We start from the raw sequence: 20,650 nt of genomic DNA, 5'->3' as shown, positions 1-20,650 counted from the left end.
GGCCTTTTGTCAAATGAGTGTTTCTTATTCTTCAAATAACAATGAGTGGAATTTGATTGATTTCTCTAAGTCATGGTACACCAATATCATTTATGTCAAGATGTCTACGCACGAGCTGGAAAAACGTACTTAATATCTCACAGCGATTTAGTTAACTCACAAGCTTTCGTATTAAAGGTTTGTCAGTTTCATGAGGTTGGTTGCTAGTACTACCCCTGTGAAAGTGTTTCTCCCGCGCAACCGCTGTGTTTAACAGTGAAGCCACTAAGGGCGCCACGTAGCAGCACTGTGCACATTTACTCGACGAATCTGCTTAACTTGCACGTATCGACCAGAGACTTTAATGTGCTGTGTGACGTAAGCATCAGTGTGTTGTTCTGGAGAGGTATAAAAGTATATTCATGCTGAGGAGTCGTATAGCCAGCATCGGGCAGCTAGATGTCTGACGATCGCGTTTTGTCTGTGTAAAGAAGTACGCTCATCCTCTGATCGAGCACGTGCGTAAGACTAAAGACCAGAGAATTTCTGGACAAGTTAGAATATGGCAACCATTCTTCTCTGTCGCTGAAAGCCTCACTACTTCCCGCCCTGTCGTTGTAAAAAAGAGCAAATAATTCTTACTTGGAGGTTTCCCCGAGTTCGAAGAAAAAGAAAGAACCAGACATTCTTATCTAAGTTTATTAACCAATTTCTTACTGTGCTTAATTATTTGATGATTAAGACAGAGCAGAACTAGCGTCTTACAAGTCTTCCCTCTGGATGATCAAGTCAAATATACTGGTTGACATGACCGAACTTACTGGAACTGTCTTAAGGACTTTGCTTGTTATTCCATTTCTATTCCAACTGACAGGTGAGTTTAGTGTTTCTTGTGCTGTATATCTCGGAGCGTTTGTTTTTGAAGGTTGTATTACTGAAACCCTTCGAGTAGTCTGTTTGCAGTCCAGTAACCTCGACCTTTGCTTGTAAAAAGTACTATGAACGAATCAAGATACTTCATACACACGAGCGCGGGTTCGCACAGCATTTCCTAAAAATTGTTTAAAATGTTTTCCGGATAAAATATTGTTGTTTTTTTCATCCATCAGAGGAAATCATTGTGTAGAACAAATATTTCGCACAAAAAAATGTTTCAACTGTTCAACAAAAGTTCTTGTCTGTTCCGGAACGTTATTCTAATTTAAGCGTTCAAACAATTTATGAAAATATTTTAACCCTAAGTAAGTACGAACACAACTTTAATTTAGCTAGTAACAAACATACGTTTTAACTTGATAGTTTAAATTATAATAAACTCTATTGTTCAAAGTTTTACAATTCGTTAAAAAATAACGTACTAGAATGGCGCTGTTGCACCTTGAAAATATCCCATAATATGAGTCTGAAACTGTAGTTCAGTATTGTATCCCATAATATGAGTCTGAAACTGTAGTTCAGTATTGATGTGGTTGTTGAGGTGAAAGACGGCCAGAGAAATTGTATAATTTTTGTGCAACACAAAACAACTAAGTTCTTCATTGACATTACAAACCAATAAACAGCAATCATCAACTCCATTGTCAAGTCTAGTCCCTGTAATAAATCAATGTTTATGTTTCATGCTTTCTTGTGTCAAGCTATTACAGTATATATTGGCTGCAATATGATATTGTAAATTAAAAGTCCTGCTTGCTCAAGCAACTTTCTTAACTTGTATAATTAAAATAATATTATTTAAGTTACTCTTAGGACGTATAAAATACATAGAGAATGAACTATGATAAAACATTCTAATAACGTATAGAGTTTGTTTGTTCATGACGAAAAGCTACAGAAAAAGTTATTTGAGTTGTGCACCCTGCGAAAACTGAAAGCCAGTTTTTAGTGTTACAAGCCAACAGACTAATTGTGCACCCTGCGAAAACTGTTTTTAGTGTTACAAGCCAACAGACTAATTGTGCACCCTGCGAAAATTGTTTTTAGTGTTACAAGCCAACAGACTAATTGTGCACCCTGCGAAAACTGTTTTTAGTGTTACAAGCCAACAGACTAAGCCACTGATGGACACATATATACTGTAAAAGGCTTTTACTTCTTTTAAAAATAACGTTATTCGTGACCGGTTTTATTCTATAATACGAGGTTTGTTTCTGTTTATGGCAATTCTAAAGCATTTAAACACCCCGTCACCAAACGTGTTAGTTACCCTGTCAGCCGTGGACGAGTTCTAACGTGATGGTTAATCTCACTATTCGTTGGCAATGAGTAGCCAAAGAGTTGGCGGTCTATGACATTAACTAACTGCTTTCTCTCTAGTCATTACTTCAAAATTGAAAGCGGCTAATGCGAATAGTTTTAGAATAAATTTGTGCTGTGTTTAACAAACAAACGAATAGTTTAACCATATCATTTCCACTTGAGGAGAGAGGTATTCCTGTATGGAGAGTTGATTCTTTTTTATATATAGTGGAAAGCTATTTATCATTATATTCATTAAATTTATGAAAGTTTCTTATACGCATGCTCGTGTGTTCAAATTTAGATAAATCTGTTTTATTTATAACTATTAATAGAACATTAACATTCAAGGAACATCTGTGATATCTAAGACGTGTTTTTATTTAAAAAATACAAATATATTCAATTTTATCTCACGTTTTAAAACTGCAACAAATTTTCACATACCGATCTATTTTGTTGGTTTTTCTCCGAGCTGTAAAGTATTATTACGAAGTATTTAAAACATGGAGTTAGACATAAAATGTGTTCGAATTGAAAATGACTGTTTCTTTTTCTTCTTATAATTTTATCTCAACCATCATCAGTGTGTTCCAGTACTTCCCTTTTTGTTTTCATATTTTATATTTCAAACCTTAATTTTATATTATTAGGAATCTCTAGTCTAATGTTAATGTTATAGATGGGATAAAGTGTTTCAACCAAATGTGTTACTTTCAAAACATGTAAGTCAAGTGTCGGTCACCTTCTTTCAAAACATATGAGACAAATGTCGGTCACCTCCTTTCAAAACATCTGAGTCAAATGTCGGTCACCTCAATTCCTAATATTGTCTTACTTAAATATTGTACTTACAACTAATGGACGTCTCTGGAATATTTCAAAGACAAAGTTTAATTCATTATATATCTTGCGATCTTCAATTTTCAACCAGTACCTTTGTACTTATGTTTGACAAACATTGGAAACAGTAACCAATCTAATTACTTCTGTTTCATCGCTTAGCCTAACCTAACCAGTTCTAATCTTTATGTTATTATGAGATAACAGTGTAGTCTATATATATTTAATCACTAGTTGTACTCAACTTTTCTAATACTGTGTTCCTTCAAACTAAACTTTGATTCACTGTTTCCGTATTTATATCAAATATATTTACTAAATGTCATATTTTCACACAGTGTATTCCTACAAACTGAACATTGATTCACTGTTTCCGTATTTATATCGAATATATAAATTCTAAATGTCATATTTTCACACATTGTATTCCTACAAACTGAACATTGATTCACTGTTTCCGTATTTATATCGAATATATTTACTAAATGTCATATTTTCACACATTGTATTCCTATAAACTGAACTTTGATTCACTGTTTCCGTATTTATATCAAATATACTTACTAAATGTCATATTTCCACACATTGTATTCCTACAAACTGAACATTGATTCACTGTTTCCGTATTTATATCGAATATATAAATTCTAAATGTCATATTTTCACACATTGTATTCCTACAAACTGAACATTGATTCACTGTTTCCGTATTTATATCGAATATATAAATTCTAAATGTCATATTTTCACACATTGTATTCCTACAAACTGAACATTGATTCACTATTTCCGTATTTATATCGAATATATTTACTAAATGTCATATTTTCACACATTGTATTCCTACAAACTGAACATTGATTCACTATTTCCGTATTTATATCGAATATATTTACTAAATGTCATATTTTCACACAGTGTATTCCTATAAACTGAACTTTGATTCACTATGTTTCCGTATTTATATCGAATATATTTACTAAATGTCATATTTTCACACAGTGTATTCCTATAAACTGAACTTTGATTCACTGTTTCCGTATTTATATCGAATATATTTACTAAATGTCATATTTTCACACAGTGTATTCCTACAAACTGAACATTGATTCACTGTATCCCTATTTATATCGAATATATTTACTAAATATCATATATTCACACAGTGTATTCCTACGAGCTAAATATTTGATTTGTTATGTCTTCCTACATATTTCGATTAACCTTACATATAAAATTATCAACAGAAAGCGAAATGACATTTCTTGTTATTTCTCAGCATGATTGTTTTACAGCTTTAATAAGAAATATTTTACAATAATACTGAAAGTTGTAATGACAAATTTCACGTGTATACCTGTACTATACAATATGAACAAAATGTTTCTATTGGACAGCGAAACGCACGTTAAAACATAAGGCGAAGTAAATCCCCCTCAACTTAACTCCCAGATTTTTAGCTACTGCGCTAACCAAATCTCCTTTCATTAACAAACAATAAAATATTTATTAAAACTAAAACCAGGAAATACGATCACTGGACTTTTTTCTGTAGCACTTTCACGAAAACCAATACAAGGTCCGTCTACACATAATTGTCCCTAATGCTGGGCCGATAGACAAGACAGAAGAGAGCAAGTCGAAAGTATCCACCGGCTTCTCTTGGGCTTCTCGTAAATGCCCAAACTGTGTTATTTGACCGTCAATCTTATACCGTGACGCATTAGCCTGAAAGTGCATATCGCGTTTCTATGGCAACGAGGTGCAATTGATGAAAACATTGCGATTCAAAACTTTGGAGAGTTTGTTATTAAGCCTGCAATATGACATGTATTACTCTCAATTGTAGAACATGTTAATATAGTTACAAAAAATTACAGTAAAAAGGAATTCACATTTCGTTTTCCATATCTGATATCATCGATTTAGTATTACACTGTCCAAACGAAAAAGCTTTCTTGACTAACTCTCAGATAGCTCTTATAATACGGTTTATTTGAAAAGAAATGAAAGTAAACTAAAAGTTAACCTGCGACGTTTGGTATTAATAAACAATATAAGTATTATAAAACGAAAACGTTATTTTATGTAAGTATAAACACAATACACGAGTAGTCTCAATTTATTAACCTATTTAAACTTTAGTATTAGTGAAGAGAAATGGTTCTACAAATGATCAGTGTTGTAGAACACAATATGTTACTCTCGACATCCAGTGAAGCCGACTATATCAGTTTGTTATTCTTTAAAATAAGAGGTTTGGTTTTTGGTTTTGAATTTCGCGCAAAGCTACACGAGGGCTGTCTGCGCTAGCCGTACCTAATTTAGTAGTGTAAGACTAGAAAGAAGCTAGGTAGCTATCACCACCCACCGCCAACTCTTGGGCTACTCTTTTACTAATGAATATTGGGATTGACCGTAACTTTATAACGCTCCCACGGCTAAAAAGGCGAGCATGTTTGGTGTGACGGGAATTTGAGCCAGCGACCCTTGGATTACGAGTCCAGTGCTTTAATCCACCTGGACGTGCCGGACCATCCTAAACAGAAAACATACACTACTGCAGTGCCTTAACAAGGATATTGTTACAATGTCGGACATATTGAAGACGTATAGAGAACACAAGATTAAGTAAACAAATATGGAGTTTGGAAGAGATTTACTATTGTTGAAACTAAAAAGGAACAACAACATTAAAAACATTGAGAAAATATACCTCAACTAAGTACAGGGTAATATAACCAAAACACAGGGAAATATAACCAAGACACATGCTAATATAACCAAAACACATGCTAATATAACCAAGACACATGCTAATATAACCAAGACACATGCTAATATAACCAAGACACATGGTAATATAACCAAAACACATGCTAATATAACCAAGACACATGCTAATATAACCAAGACACATGCTAATATAACCAAGACACATGGTAATATAACCAAAACACAGGCTGATATAACCAAGACACATGCTAATATAACCAAAACACATGCTAATATAACCAAGACACATGCTAATATAACCAAGACACATGGTAATATAACCAAAACACATGCTAATATAACCAAGACACATGCTAATATAACCAAGACACATGCTAATATAACCAAAACACATGCTAATATAACCAAGACACATGCTAATATAACCAAGACACATGCTAATATAACCAAGACACGTTCTAATATAACCAAAACACATGCTAATATAACCAAACCACATGCTAATATAACCAAGACACATGGTAATATAACCAAAACACATGCTAATATAACCAAGACACATGGTAATATAACCAAAACACATGCTAATATAACCAAGACACATGGTAATATAACCAAGACACATGGTAATATAACCAAAACACATGCTAATATAACCAAGACACATGGTAATATAACCAAGACACATGCTAATATAACCAAGACACATGGTAATATAACCAAAACACATGCTAATATAACCAAGACACATGGTAATATAACCAAAACACATGCTAATATAACCAAGAATCATGGTAATATAACAAAGACACATGCTAATATAACCAAGACACATGCTAATATAACCAAAACAGATGGTAATATAACCAAGACACATGCTAATATAACCAAAACACATGGTAATATAACCAAGACACATGGTAATATAACCAAGACACATGCTAATATAACCAAAACAGATGGTAATATAACCAAGACACATGCTAATATAACCAAAACACATGGTAATATAACCAAGACACATGCTAATATAACCAAGACACATGGTAATATAACCAAAACACATGCTAATATAACCAAGACACATGCTAATATAACCAAAACACATGGTAATATAACCAAGACACATGGTAATATAACCAAGACACATGCTAATATAACCAAGACACATGCTAATATAACCAAAACACATGGTAATATAACCAAGACACATGGTAATATAACCAAGACACATGCTAATATAACCAAAACACATGGTAATATAACCACGACACATGGTAATATAACCAAAACACATGCTAATATTACCAAGACACATGGTAATATAACCAAAACGCATGCTAATATAACCAAGACACATGCTAATATAACCAAGACACATGCTAATATAACCAAGACACATGCTAATATAACCAAAACACATGCTAATATAACCAAACCACATGCTAATATAACCAAACCACATGCTAATATAACCAAGACACATGCTAATATAACCAAAACACATGGTAATATAACCAAGACATGGTAATATAACCAAAACACATGCTAATATAACCAAACCACATGCTAATATAACCAAACCACATGCTAATATAACCAAGACACATGCTAATATAACCAAAACACATGGTAATATAACCAAGACACATGGTAATATAAACAAGACACATGGTGATATAACCAAGACACATGGTAATATAACCAAGACAAATGGTAATATAACCAAAACACATGCTAATATAACCAAGAAACATGGTAATATAACCAAAAAACATGCTAATATAACCAAGACACATGGTAATATAACCAAAACACATGCTAATATAACCAAGACACATGGTAATATAACCAAAACACATGGTAATATAACCAAGACACATGCTAATATTACCAAGACACATGGTAATATAACCAAAACGCATGCTAATATAACCAAGACACATGCTAATATAACCAAGACACATGGTAATATAACCAAGACACATGCTAATATAACCAAAACACATGCTAATATAACCAAGACACATTGTAATATAACCAAGACACATGCTAATATAACCAAGACACGTTCTAATATAACCAAAACACATGCTAATATAACCAAACCACATGCTAATATAACCAAACCACATGCTAATATAACCAAGACACATGCTAATATATCCAAGACACTTGCTAATATAACCAAAACACATGGTAATATAACCAAGACACATGGTAATATAAACAAGACACATGGTAATATAACCAAAACACATGCTAATATAACCAAGACACATGCTAATATAACCAAAACACATGCTAATATAACCAAGACACATGCTAATATAACCAAAACACATTGTAATATAACCAAGACACATGGTAATATAATTAAGACACAAGGTAATATAACCAAAACACATGGTAATATAACCAAGACACATGCTAATATAACCAAAACACATGCTAATATAACCAAGGCACATGGTAATATAACCAAGACACATGCTAATATAACCAAGACACATGCTAATATAACCAAGACACATGGTAATATAACGAAGACACATGGTAATATAACCAAGACACAGGGTAATATAACCAAAACACATGCTAATATAACCAAGACACATGCTAATATATCCAAAACACATGGTAATATAACCAAGACACATGCTAATATAACCAAGACACATGCTAATATAACCAAAACACATGCTAATATACACTAGACTAGCTATAACCTTATACATTGATAACTAAGTCATGAAATATACACTAGACTAGCTATAACCTTACACATTAATAACCAAGTTATGAAATATTCACTAGACTAGCTATAACCTTATACATTGATAACTAAGTCATGAAATATACACTAGACTAGCTATAACCTTATACATTAATAACTAAGTCATGAAATATACACTAGACTAGCTATAACCTTATACATTAATAACTAAGTCATGAAATATACACTAGACTAGCTCTAACCTTACACATTAATAACTAAGTCATGAACTATACACTAGACTAGCTATAACCTTACACATTAATAACCAAGTCATGAAATATACACTAGACTAGCTATAACCTTACATATTAATAACCAAGTCATGAAATATACACTAGACTAGCTATAACCTTACACATTAATAAGTAAGTCATGAAATATACACTAGACTAGCTATAACCTTATACATTGATAACTAAGTGATGAAATATACACTAGACTAGCTATAACCTTATACCTCTATCCAAGTCTAAAGATAGATGTTCGTTAATTGAATTACTAACCATCACTCTTTTGTTTTAACCATAACCATTTCACATGACTTGTATCTAGTAGTTAATTCAGTAAAACACCATATAAACGTTGTGAGAGGAAAATACGAATTATTAATATTCGAACCATCATGTTGTCAGTGTAGAACGTGAATTAATGCTTTTAAATATTCACGTACTCAGCAACACCATTTAGTGTTGAGAATCTAGACCTCAGGTATTGTAAATTAAATAAACACACATGTATCAAAACTAATAAACAGACATATATTAACACATAAACACGCATGTATCAAAAATCATAAACAAACATGTATCAACACACATGTATCAAACTCAAAAACAGACATATATTAACACTCATAAATACACATGTATCAAAATTCATAAACAGAGACATTTATAATCAAGCACATATCAACACTTATAAACACACACACATATATAATTACAGACACACATATAAACATATCAACAATCATAAACACATACACGAAATCGTAAACTTACATATACAAACATGTTTCTAATTTTACTGCCATGCGATGTAATATGAGCAGCAAACTGAACTGGAGAAACATGAAAACATATAGTCCTACATACTATAAATGTGAAGCATTCCAACTGGAACCTACTTTGTTTTTGCTGGTTTTTTCTTTCCGTTAAGAACTTGCCTTTCAATATCACCCGATTTATCTCAGTTCTTATGTTACCAACTGGAAAACTGGGACTGATGCTGGCTTTGTTGAATACAAGGAAAACAAATCTACAAATGGATGGGTGGTAAAGGAAAATAGACCCCTTCGCTTAGAGTTAAGGCCGAGATTAACGAGACAGTTGTTGAAATATAAAGAATAACCTTACAGCTCTATTTTCACGAAACGAGCTGTACGTCTTTCAGCTTACAGATAACGTTTATTTTGTGTGCATCATTTAGCAGAAACGTCTTGAGTTTTTTGATGTGAACTCCAATACATAATAAAGCAAATTTTGTTAGTACACAAAAGCAATGTTTTAACACGAATATGAAAGACTTATAAAAGATTTGATCTTTTGTCTAAGAAGGACGGAGGACAAAAGTTTGGTTTTAATAAAAGACTATTATTCAACATAGTACAATGTGTCTTTCTATGATCACTACACCATAGTAAATTAAAAACTGCTTTAAGTGAAATGAAACCCCAAGTTGTCTAAGCTTTCGTTATGACGTATGGGCAGTGTATTGTATTTAAACCAATCGAGTTACATAATGTTTGTTGTATATTGTAGCAGAAACATGTTTTAGTCGGCTAAAAGGCATTTACCTCAATGTTACAGCTCATTACGAGTGTACAATGGAATTTCTTATTGGTCTGTATTTCATTTTGAAAAGACTCTTAAAAGTAGGACTTATTTCAATAGAAACATCAAATATGTTCTATTCCATTTTGTAACCTCGTTGGGTTTTTTTATGCACTGTTGCAGGCTTTCAATTGAACTAAACATTGAAAACTTAACCTAATATAAAATAATACATAAACTATTCGCTTATAAAGTTAAATAACAAGCATCTGAAGAAACAGAACAAAACAGTCTAGTGAGAGAAACAGGGTTATTCTCTGCTGACTCATACCGGAAGTAGTTTTCTGTGACGTCAGTTAGTGATTTCTTCTTGCGTTCTTTCTCCTGATTAACTTAACAGGAATGAAATTAATGCGATTTCATAGCTTTAAAACACAAATCAAAGGTTATACGAGACACAGAGGCCTCTTTTACTCAGTCAGGGGACTTCTCAAAGCACTTTCGTCAGTCGTAACAGATGATAATTCAAGTTGGACGAGTTTATTTGTGGTTTGTGTTTTACGTAACTTGTTCGAATTGGATGAAGATTTCTCGCTCGATGTCATTGTCGTTCACTCTTTACCTTTTCCTTAATTTACATTTAAAACAAAATCTGCTTTTATTTATGAAAACTAATGGGTTTTAAGATAAACTTTTCCAAGATGTAAGACGTAAAAAACTGAGTGTTCCATTATTTATCAGGAGACGCTAATCTTTTATTATACAAATACTTTAGTCGAAATGTTATAAATTAGCAAATGCGTCTGTATAATACATTCGTTAACTAATAAATAACACAAAATGCATAATGTATCTACAGAGAAGATTAATTATTTCTTACATTAATTATGAGCTGGAAACATTAATTTGCTAAAGTTTAAACTGGATTACAGTGATTTATTAAAAGTAATTACAAACTTTTGCCCTGGATTAAACGACTGAAAGTCTTCTATTATAAAAAGTTTAAAACACGTGGTCTTGACAAAATTTAAATTTTCGGCCTTGGTCCTTTTCTCCTGTCACGGACTGAGGACGTTTTTATGGTTAACGCGTTGGTCTAAAAATCGAATTGTCCAGGGTTCGAATATGATGTCCACAAATATATTTCACATTTTTTAAACAGTAGGTGTATTACGAAGGTTTGGCTTGTTTTGAATTTCGCGCAAAGCTACACGAGGGCTATCTGCGCTAGCCGTCCCTAATTTTGCAGTGGGAAGGCAGCTAGTCATCACCACCCACCGCCAATTCTTGGGCTACTCTTTTACCAACGAATAGTGAGATTGACCGTCACGTTATAACGCCCCCACTGCTGAAAGGGCGAGCATCTTTGGTGTGACGGGGATTCGAACTCACGACTCTCAGATTGCGAGACGAGTGCCTTAACAACCTGGAAATTCCGGGCCATGTTACGAAAGATAAAATCAACCCTGTTTATCGATACGAAGAGACAGACAAATTTCTTATGATGACAAGTACTATAAAGGTTGAAAACTGTTGTACCAACATTAATACATCATATATAGTACATATAGTAGCTGAGGGCACTTGTTAAAGAAACAAAAACCGTATGAAGGAAAGTGTCACGTAATGCTCCCTTTATTAATTTCCTAATGACTTCCTTAGAAGCTAAGTGCACGTCCTGCTTTCTGGGAGGTAACAACTGACTCGTTTAACTGATTAAGTTATTGTGTCTTCAAATTTAAAGCCAAAAGTCTATAGAAAAAAGTGGAAGTGTGCCCTATTTCAGGATTGCTTTATGAATTTCGCGCAAAGCTACACGAGAGCTAGCGCAGAAAGCTCTCTCTTATTTAGCTGTAAGACTAGAGAGAAGGCAGCTAGTCATTAAGACCCACCGCTAACTCTTTGGCTACTCTTTTACCAACGAATAGTGGGATTGACCGAGACTTTATAACGTCCCCACAGCTGAAACGGCGAGCTTGTTTGTTGTGACAGGGATTCGAACCCGCGACCCTCAGATTACGCCATATCTACCTGGCCATGCCCTTCATCACCTTTTACTACGTTATTTGATTATGAATTAGATCTGGGTCAGTAAGTCTAAAATTTTGACCACTGTTGGGCCAAAATTAGATCTGGGTCAGTAAGCCTTTTGACCACTGCTGGGCCAAGTTTATTTTTGTTCCACATTTCGAGCAAAATTCTAAAACAATACAGCCCATGTACATCGTCCAACAGGTTCCAGTTTACATACCAAAAATTACGATACTGGAGCTGATCTGGTTGGGTGATGGAAGGTAAAACCCACGTGCACACATGTAATGGATTATCTTAACAGGAAGGTGTACAGCACAAATACGTCATTGCAAACTGCATTTCATGATATGTAATGTCAGGTTTCTATTAACGACTGCAGTTGAACAAATACGTTTTATTATTGTCAAGATTTAGATGAAACCACTCATAATGCCAATTCAATTTAATTATAGCTACAGTAACGCCGCCAGATGGCGCTAAGTTTAAGTGTCGACGTAAATCGTTGAATATCACTGGAATGCTGTGAAACAGACTCACACTATAAGAAAACGATGCACTTAACCTAACTAGGAAAACCTTTTAATATATTACTTGAACTAATTTATAAAAGTAAACTATAATTTTGTGTCATTTATGTCATATTACTTATCTGGAAGTGTTCAAAATTCAATAAATGTTTCCTTAGCTCCACGACTTGAACACGTAATAAAACATAATTTTGTGGTTACCATGAGAGACTAGGATAAGTAAGTAATAATCCACATCAAAAATATACGTTTAATGAATTATTTCAAATGGAAAGTACTGGCACAAACATATATATTTTGTTAAAACATAGGTGTTGTACAGTTTTAATAAATCAAATTGAAAGAATAACCCATTTGTATTTGGCTGGCGTGGCCCAGTGAGGAGTTCTTCTGACTGTTAGTCTTGTGGGACATGAGTTTGCGTTCAAAGATCTCGCTCCCCGTGCCATGCATACTAAATCATAACACCAAGAGACTTGACAATGGGTGTTACATTAGCCAGCCTCCTTCTAGCTTATTAGTTTAAAATTAAGAATGGCTAACCCATTCAAAGCTTTGTTTGTTGAATATCGAGTAAAATTTCTGTACTGGTTGTCTCTTGTTCTACACTGTACAAACGAGTAGTTGGATTGATGGTATCTTTATAACTTCAGACGGATGAATGGATAAGCATGTTTGATGATAGATTTCGACCTCGCGAACCGCATGTCACCGCAAGGCCACAGACTATTGAGTAGCTCTGTTATAATATTTGAATTTAAAGAGAACGAACCATTTTTACTAATAAAATACAGACAAGTTGACTTAATCAATTAATATATGTATATTTAGCTCTCTGTAGTTGATAGCAAAATAAACGTATTTTTTTATTATTGTTAACAAAAAAAGATATAGCTCCACAAAAAATAAAACACCTGTACACAAATTTAATCGCAAAGGTAATGTAACATAACGTTATTTGAATGGTCTTTTCAGTGAAATATTAAAGTTAATTGTACCAATTATTTTTACTTGTAAGATCATTGGTAACTTATAAAATCAGGCTCGACATGGCCAGGTGGTTAAGGTGCTTGACTCGTAATCGGAGAGTCGCGGGTTCGAATTCCCGTCTCACCAAGCATGCTCACCCTTTCAGCTGTGGGGGCGTTATAATGTGACGGTTAATCCCACTATTTGTTGGTAAAGGAGCAGCCCAAGAGTTGGCGGTGGGTGGCTGCTTTCCTTCTAGTCTTATACTGCTAAATTAGGGAGGGCAGAAAGTCCTAGTGTAGTTTTGCACGAATTTAAAAACAAACAAACAAACATATTTACAATTTACCAAAGATAAATGTAACGAGTCAATCCCTCGGTCGTCTCGGGACTCACATTTAAAGACTTGCATCTGACACCTGTAGTGAGCAGAACACAGATAACCATTGTGTACCTTTTCCCTCAGTATCATATAAAACACACAAACTTACAAGTCATCTTTGATGAATGTTTGTAAGAAGAAAGAGATCTGAGAAAAACGTTTCAGTATATTTGAACGATGTAAAGGAAAGGTATTAACATTATTGACTTGAATAGCCATTAAAGTGTATATAGGCTAAAAGGCCAGGTCAGAGGTCTTTAGGATTTAGGAATGACCATTCTAAAATCTGATCTATTGGGAAGAGTTAAGCCAGCCAGCACAAAGGTCAAAATAATAAGATTAATTACTACCTTTACAACGCGCATAGAAGATGAAAATATGACGAATCTTTGAGGCATCGAGTCTCAAACACTGGACTCAGCAGTCGGATAAGCTATCCACCAGGCCACATCTGGACTAAGACGGCAGAAAGAAAACACGAAGCAGTAATATAAAGATTTCCTGAAGCACTTTCTTTGAAATTGCTTTATGTTTAAAAATCATAATAATTTGTTTGTTTTTCTTGTCTTGTATGCAATATTATGAACCACGTGATATTTGTCTTATGGTTAAACGGTTTATATAATAAACTAAACATAGGCTTATTGGTTTTATTGGTAAAAAAAGAATACAAATATAGAAATTTTCAAAAATACAAATCGATTGTTCATATTATTTACTTATCTTTAAAAATAATGGAAACAGGATGACTTCAAACAGAGTACATCAAACAATTACAATTAAAAATTCAGTAGATATCAGATATACTAATATAAAAATAATATTTTCGTCTATCTAAATCCCAGTTTTACAAACAATACGATCAGCTCACAATCATGTATTAAAGTGAGAGTATTTCTTTACAAACAATACGATCAGCTCACAATCATGTTTTAAAGTGAGAGTATTTCTTTACAAACAATACGATCAGCTCACAATCATGTTTTAAAGTGAGAATCTTTCTTTACAAACGATACGATCAGCTCACAATCATGTTTTAAAGTGAGAATCTTTCTTTACAAACGATACGATCAGCTCACAATCATGTTTTAAAATGAGAATCTTTCTTTACAAACAATACGATCAGCTCACAATCATGTTTTAAAGTGAGAATCTTTCTTTACAAACAATACGATCAGCTCACAATCATGTTTTAAAGTGAGAGTATTTCTTTACAAACAATACGATCAGCTCACAATCATGTTTTAAAGTGAGAATCTTTCTTTACAAACGATACGATCAGCTCACAATCATGTTTTAAAGTGAGAATATTTCTTTACAAACGATACGATCAGCTCACAATCATGTTTTAAAATGAGAATCTTTCTTTACAAACAATACGATCAGCTCACAATCATGTTTTAAAGTGAGAATCTTTCTTTACAAACGATACGATCAGCTCACAATCATGTTTTAAAATGAGAATCTTTCTGTACAAACGATACGATCAGCTCACAATCATGTTTTAAAATGAGAATCTTTCTTTACAAACAATACGATCAACTCACAATCATGTTTTAAAGTGAGAATCTTTCTTTACAAACAATACGATCAGCTCACAATCATGTTTTAAAGTGAGAGTATTTCTTTACAAACAATACGATCAGCTCACAATCATGTTTTAAAGTGAGAATCTTTCTTTACAAACGATACGATCAGCTCACAATCATGTTTTAAAGTGAGAATCTTTCTTTACAAACGATACTATCAGCTCACAATCATGTTTTAAAATGAGAATCTTTCTTTACAAACAATACGATCAGCTCACAATCATGTTTTAAAGTGAGAATCTTTCTTTACAAACAATACGATTCTTCGTGTAATAATACCTCATAGTTAGAATCTTTCTATTGCAACCAATACGTTTGTTTGTTTTAGAATTTCGCGCAAAACTACACGAGGGCTATCTACGCTAGCCGTCCCTAATTTGGCAGTATAAGACCAGAGGGAAGGCAACTAGTCATCACCACCCACCGCCAACTCTTCGACTACACTTTTACTAACGAATAGTAGGATTGACCGTCTATTTATAACGCCCCGACGGCTGAAAGATCGAGCATGTTTGGTGCGACAGGGATTCGAACCCGCGAGCAACCAATATGATTTTTTCCTGTAGTTTATCGTTTTTGTGGTTTCTTTGTTAAATTGATATATAATACTGTTCAACGTGTTAACAACATTGTTCTGATGTTTTATGTGGATATAGCATTAAGTATAATAAAAACACAACATGCTATTTTATCTATATATCATAATATATCAGGTATGTGTCAGCATGAACATTTAAAACACGAGTGAACAAAACATTACATTCAGAGATTAGGACGTAATAATAACAATTTTCTTCAATTTTACTGGGTTACGATTATGGTGACTTTGCGTTGCGTCTCGAAACGCTATTTCGAACCATATATATAAAAATATTAAACTGCAGAGAAGCATACATTTTCTGGATTAAGTTTTGAGACAATAATAAAACATGTTATTGCGTGAAATGGTTCGTTATTAAGAGTCCCTAATGTACCAACATGACTGAAGAAGTGAGGGTATTGATTGGAATAATTTTAATATTTCGCTGTTAGAAATAAACAAAACTTCATACATTCTAAAATTGATAGTGAAACAAAATGACAGAGGACACAAAAGCAGTCATGACTTACATAATTATTAATAATGTAATATATGTTTTAATAAAACTTGTTTCTAAGAAATTATCTAGGAACATCTGAACCATCTTTACGATCACCAACCAATTTTTCATTGTCACAGTTCGATATCACCCGTTGTGTTCGCCTTTTGATGAGAGCCATATTTTATACAGTAATTACAAAAGAAATGTTGTATTATCTAAGCAGAACTAGGTAGTGTTAGGACTCGTTTCATTTCTTTTAGTTTTACGTTCATCTGTCTTTTAGTATTTAGGTTATGACAGAAAAATCCAGAATGTTATATCAAATGAAACAGATTAGTTGAGACAGGCCAATGCACATTATGTGAAATATACATTATTTGGGTTTCGCAACAAGACTGCGAAACTGCAGTTGCGTTCGTGAGATTGACGGTCGTACTTAATGTTAAAGCGATCTAAGTTAAAAAAAAATGAAGTCTCATAATTATGGTAAGAGATACAGTTCATGCTATATATTCCTTTGAACTATAATGCTTGCAACACAAAACCAGTAATTTTGAATAGAAATGTGTTACTTATAACTAGGTAATTTAAAACACTAATCTGCAGAAGATAATTAGGGTGTAATTTGTTTTACAGATCGAAATATTTACATCTGGACGGAAAAGAAAACAAAGAAACAATCACAACAATTTTTACATCTTAAGTTTGACTTCGATTATAAAGTTTCATTATTAAATAATTAAGTTCATTATTAAACAATTAGGTTCATTATAAACAAGTAGGTCCGTTATTAAACAATTAGTTTCATTATTAAACAATTAGGTTAATTATTCGACAATTATCTTAGAGTAAAAATATGAAAACATGAAGTTTAATTTTTAAAAATTAGTCAGGAAATACTGTTTATGTGAATAAATACTCGCATTGAGATAGCTAAAACACCTTATAGAGTTGGTTTTTTCATAGTTTATAAAAGAATGCACATTTATTCTACTAACTAATATATTGGCTGTTGTAAACATTTGTTGATACTCGCCTAAAGTTCACGTTGATATCCAGTAGTACAACGGTATCTTTATGGACTTACAACTTTAAAAACCAGGTTTCGATACCTGTGGTGGACAGAGCACATATAGCTTAAAAGCGGTTTAGTTCATATGCCAAATTAGGCTTAGACTCGCTTGATCAGACTTCTGTATCATTGCTTTCTTTTACGTGTTACTCATATGTAATTGTAGTACAGAAACTTGTACAAGTTAGTATCAGTCAGAATTAATTTCTCTTTTAGATATTTGTGACGTAGTATGGAATAATTTACATAAAATGGAATTTTTTATTTTCAACTGACATCTCTGACTTCCTATACTAATTATATAGTAAATATTATAACAGTATTAATAGAATTGTTTTGATAATCTGCTATTGTATCGGAGGGGGGGGGTGTTTGTGGAAATACCTCGTCTCTAAGTTTAATATCATATCAGTCGAGTCCTAACTGTTCTTACTGGACAACTGACTACGTGATATTTTTATTGTTGTAGATATAATTTTGCATAATTTAAGCGATATTTTTGTTGTTGCTGTACATATAACTTTATACAGTTTAAGTGATATTTTTGTTGTTGCTGTACATATAACTTCACACAGTTTAAGTAATATTTTTGTTGTTGCTGTACATATAACTTTATACAGTTTAAGTGATATTTTTGTTGTTCCTGTACATATAACTTTACATATCTTTAGTAATATTTTTGTTGTTGCTGTACATATAACTTTACATATCTTTAGTAATATTTTTGTTGTTGCTGTACATATAACTTTACACAGTTTAAGTAATATTTTTGTTGTTGCTGTACATATAACTTTATACAGTTTAAGTAATATTTTTGTTGTTGCTGTACATATAACTTTACATATCTTTAGTAATATTTTTGTTGTTGCTGTACATATAACTTTATACAGTTTAAGTGATATTTTTGTTGTTGCTGTACATGTAACTTCACACAGTTTAAGCGATATTTTTGTTGTTGCTGTACATATAACTTTATACAGTTTAAGCGATATTTTTGTTGTTGCTGTACATATAACTTTACATATCTTTAGTAATATTTTTGTTGTTGCTGTACATATAACTTCACACAGTTTAAGTAATATTTTTGTTGTTGCTGTACATATAACTTTACACAGTTTAAGCGATATTTTTGTTGTTGCTGTACATATAACTTTATACAGTTTAAGCGATATTTTTGTTGTTGCTGTACATATAACTATACATATCTTTAGTAATATTTTTGTTGTTGCTGTACATATAACTTCACACAGTTTAAGTAATATTTTTGTTGTTGCTGTACATATAACTTTACATATCTTTAGTAATATTTTTGTTGTTGCTGTACATATAACTTTACACAGTTTAAGTAATATTTTTGTTGTTGCTGTACATATAACTTTATACAGTTTAAGTAATATTTTTGTTGTTGCTGTACATATAACTTTACATATCTTTAGTAATATTTTTGTTGTTGCTGTACATATAACTTCACACAGTTTAAGTAATATTTTTGTTGTTGCTGTACATATAACTTTACATATCTTTAGTAATATTTTTGTTGTTGCTGTACATGTAACTTCACACAGTTTAAGCGATATTTTTGTTGTTGCTGTACATATAACTTTACACAGTTTAAGTAATATTTTTGTTGTTGCTGTACATATAACTTCACACAGTTTAAGTAATATTTTTGTTGTTGCTGTACATATAACTTTACACAGTTTAAGTAATATTTTTGTTGTTGCTGTACATATAACTTCACACAGTTTAAGTGATATTTTTGTTGTTGCTGTACATATAACTTTATACAGTTTAAGTGATATTTTTGTTGTTGCTGTACATATAACTTTACATATCTTTAGTAATATTTTTGTTGTTGCTGTACATATAACTTTACACAGTTTAAGTAATATTTTTATGTTGCTGTACCTATAACTTCACACAGTTTAAGTAATATTTTTGTGTTGCTGTACATATAACTTCACACAGTTTAAGTAATATTTTTGTTGTTGCTGTACATATAACTTCACACAGTTTAAGTAATATTTTTGTTGTTGCTGTACATATAACTTAACACAGTTTAAGTAATATTTTTGTTGTTGCTGTACATATAACTTTACATATCTTTAGTAATATTTTTGTTGTTGCTGTACATATAACTTCACACAGTTTAAGAAATATTTTTGTTGTTGCTGTACATATAACTTTACACAGTTTAAGCGATATTTTTGTTGTTGCTGTACATATAACTTTATACAGTTTAAGCGATATTTTTGTTGTTGCTGTACATATAACTTTACATATCTTTAGTAATATTTTTGTTGTTGCTGTACATATAACTTCACACAGTTTAAGTAATATTTTTGTTGTTGCTGTACATATAACTTTACATATCTTTAGTAATATTTTTTTGTTGTTGCTGTACATATAACTTTACACAGTTTAAGTAATACAGTTTTTTTGTTGTTGCTGTACATATAACTTTATACAGTTTAAGTAATATTTTTGTTGTTGCTGTACATATAACTTTACATATCTTTAGTAATATTTTTGTTGTTGCTGTACATATAACTTCACACAGTTTAAGTAATATTTTTGTTGTTGCTGTACATATAACTTCACATATCTTTAATAATATTTTTGTTGTTGCTGTACATATAACTTTACAC

At 32.2% G+C, this 20,650-nt stretch overlaps 1 protein-coding gene across 2 annotated transcripts in view; it reads left to right on the top strand.

The window, feature by feature from the left end:
• The first annotated feature begins 374 nt into the window (after positions 1–374).
• Positions 375–20,650, top strand: part of LOC143248619 (uncharacterized) — a 123,699-nt gene continuing 103,423 nt past the window's right edge. Inside the window, exon 1 of one of the 2 annotated variants that reach the window (XM_076497120.1) lies at positions 375–853. In XM_076497120.1, the coding sequence (XP_076353235.1) occupies positions 760–853 (94 nt within the window). In that variant the 5' untranslated portion in view covers positions 375–759. The remainder of the gene's footprint in view (positions 854–20,650) is intronic. The other variant, XM_076497121.1, reaches the window with a different exon arrangement.

This window comes from Tachypleus tridentatus, chromosome 4 (genome assembly GCF_004210375.1).
Source record: "Tachypleus tridentatus isolate NWPU-2018 chromosome 4, ASM421037v1, whole genome shotgun sequence".
NCBI lineage: Eukaryota > Metazoa > Arthropoda > Merostomata > Xiphosura > Limulidae > Tachypleus > Tachypleus tridentatus.
This window is presented reverse-complemented; position numbering and strand designations above follow the sequence as displayed.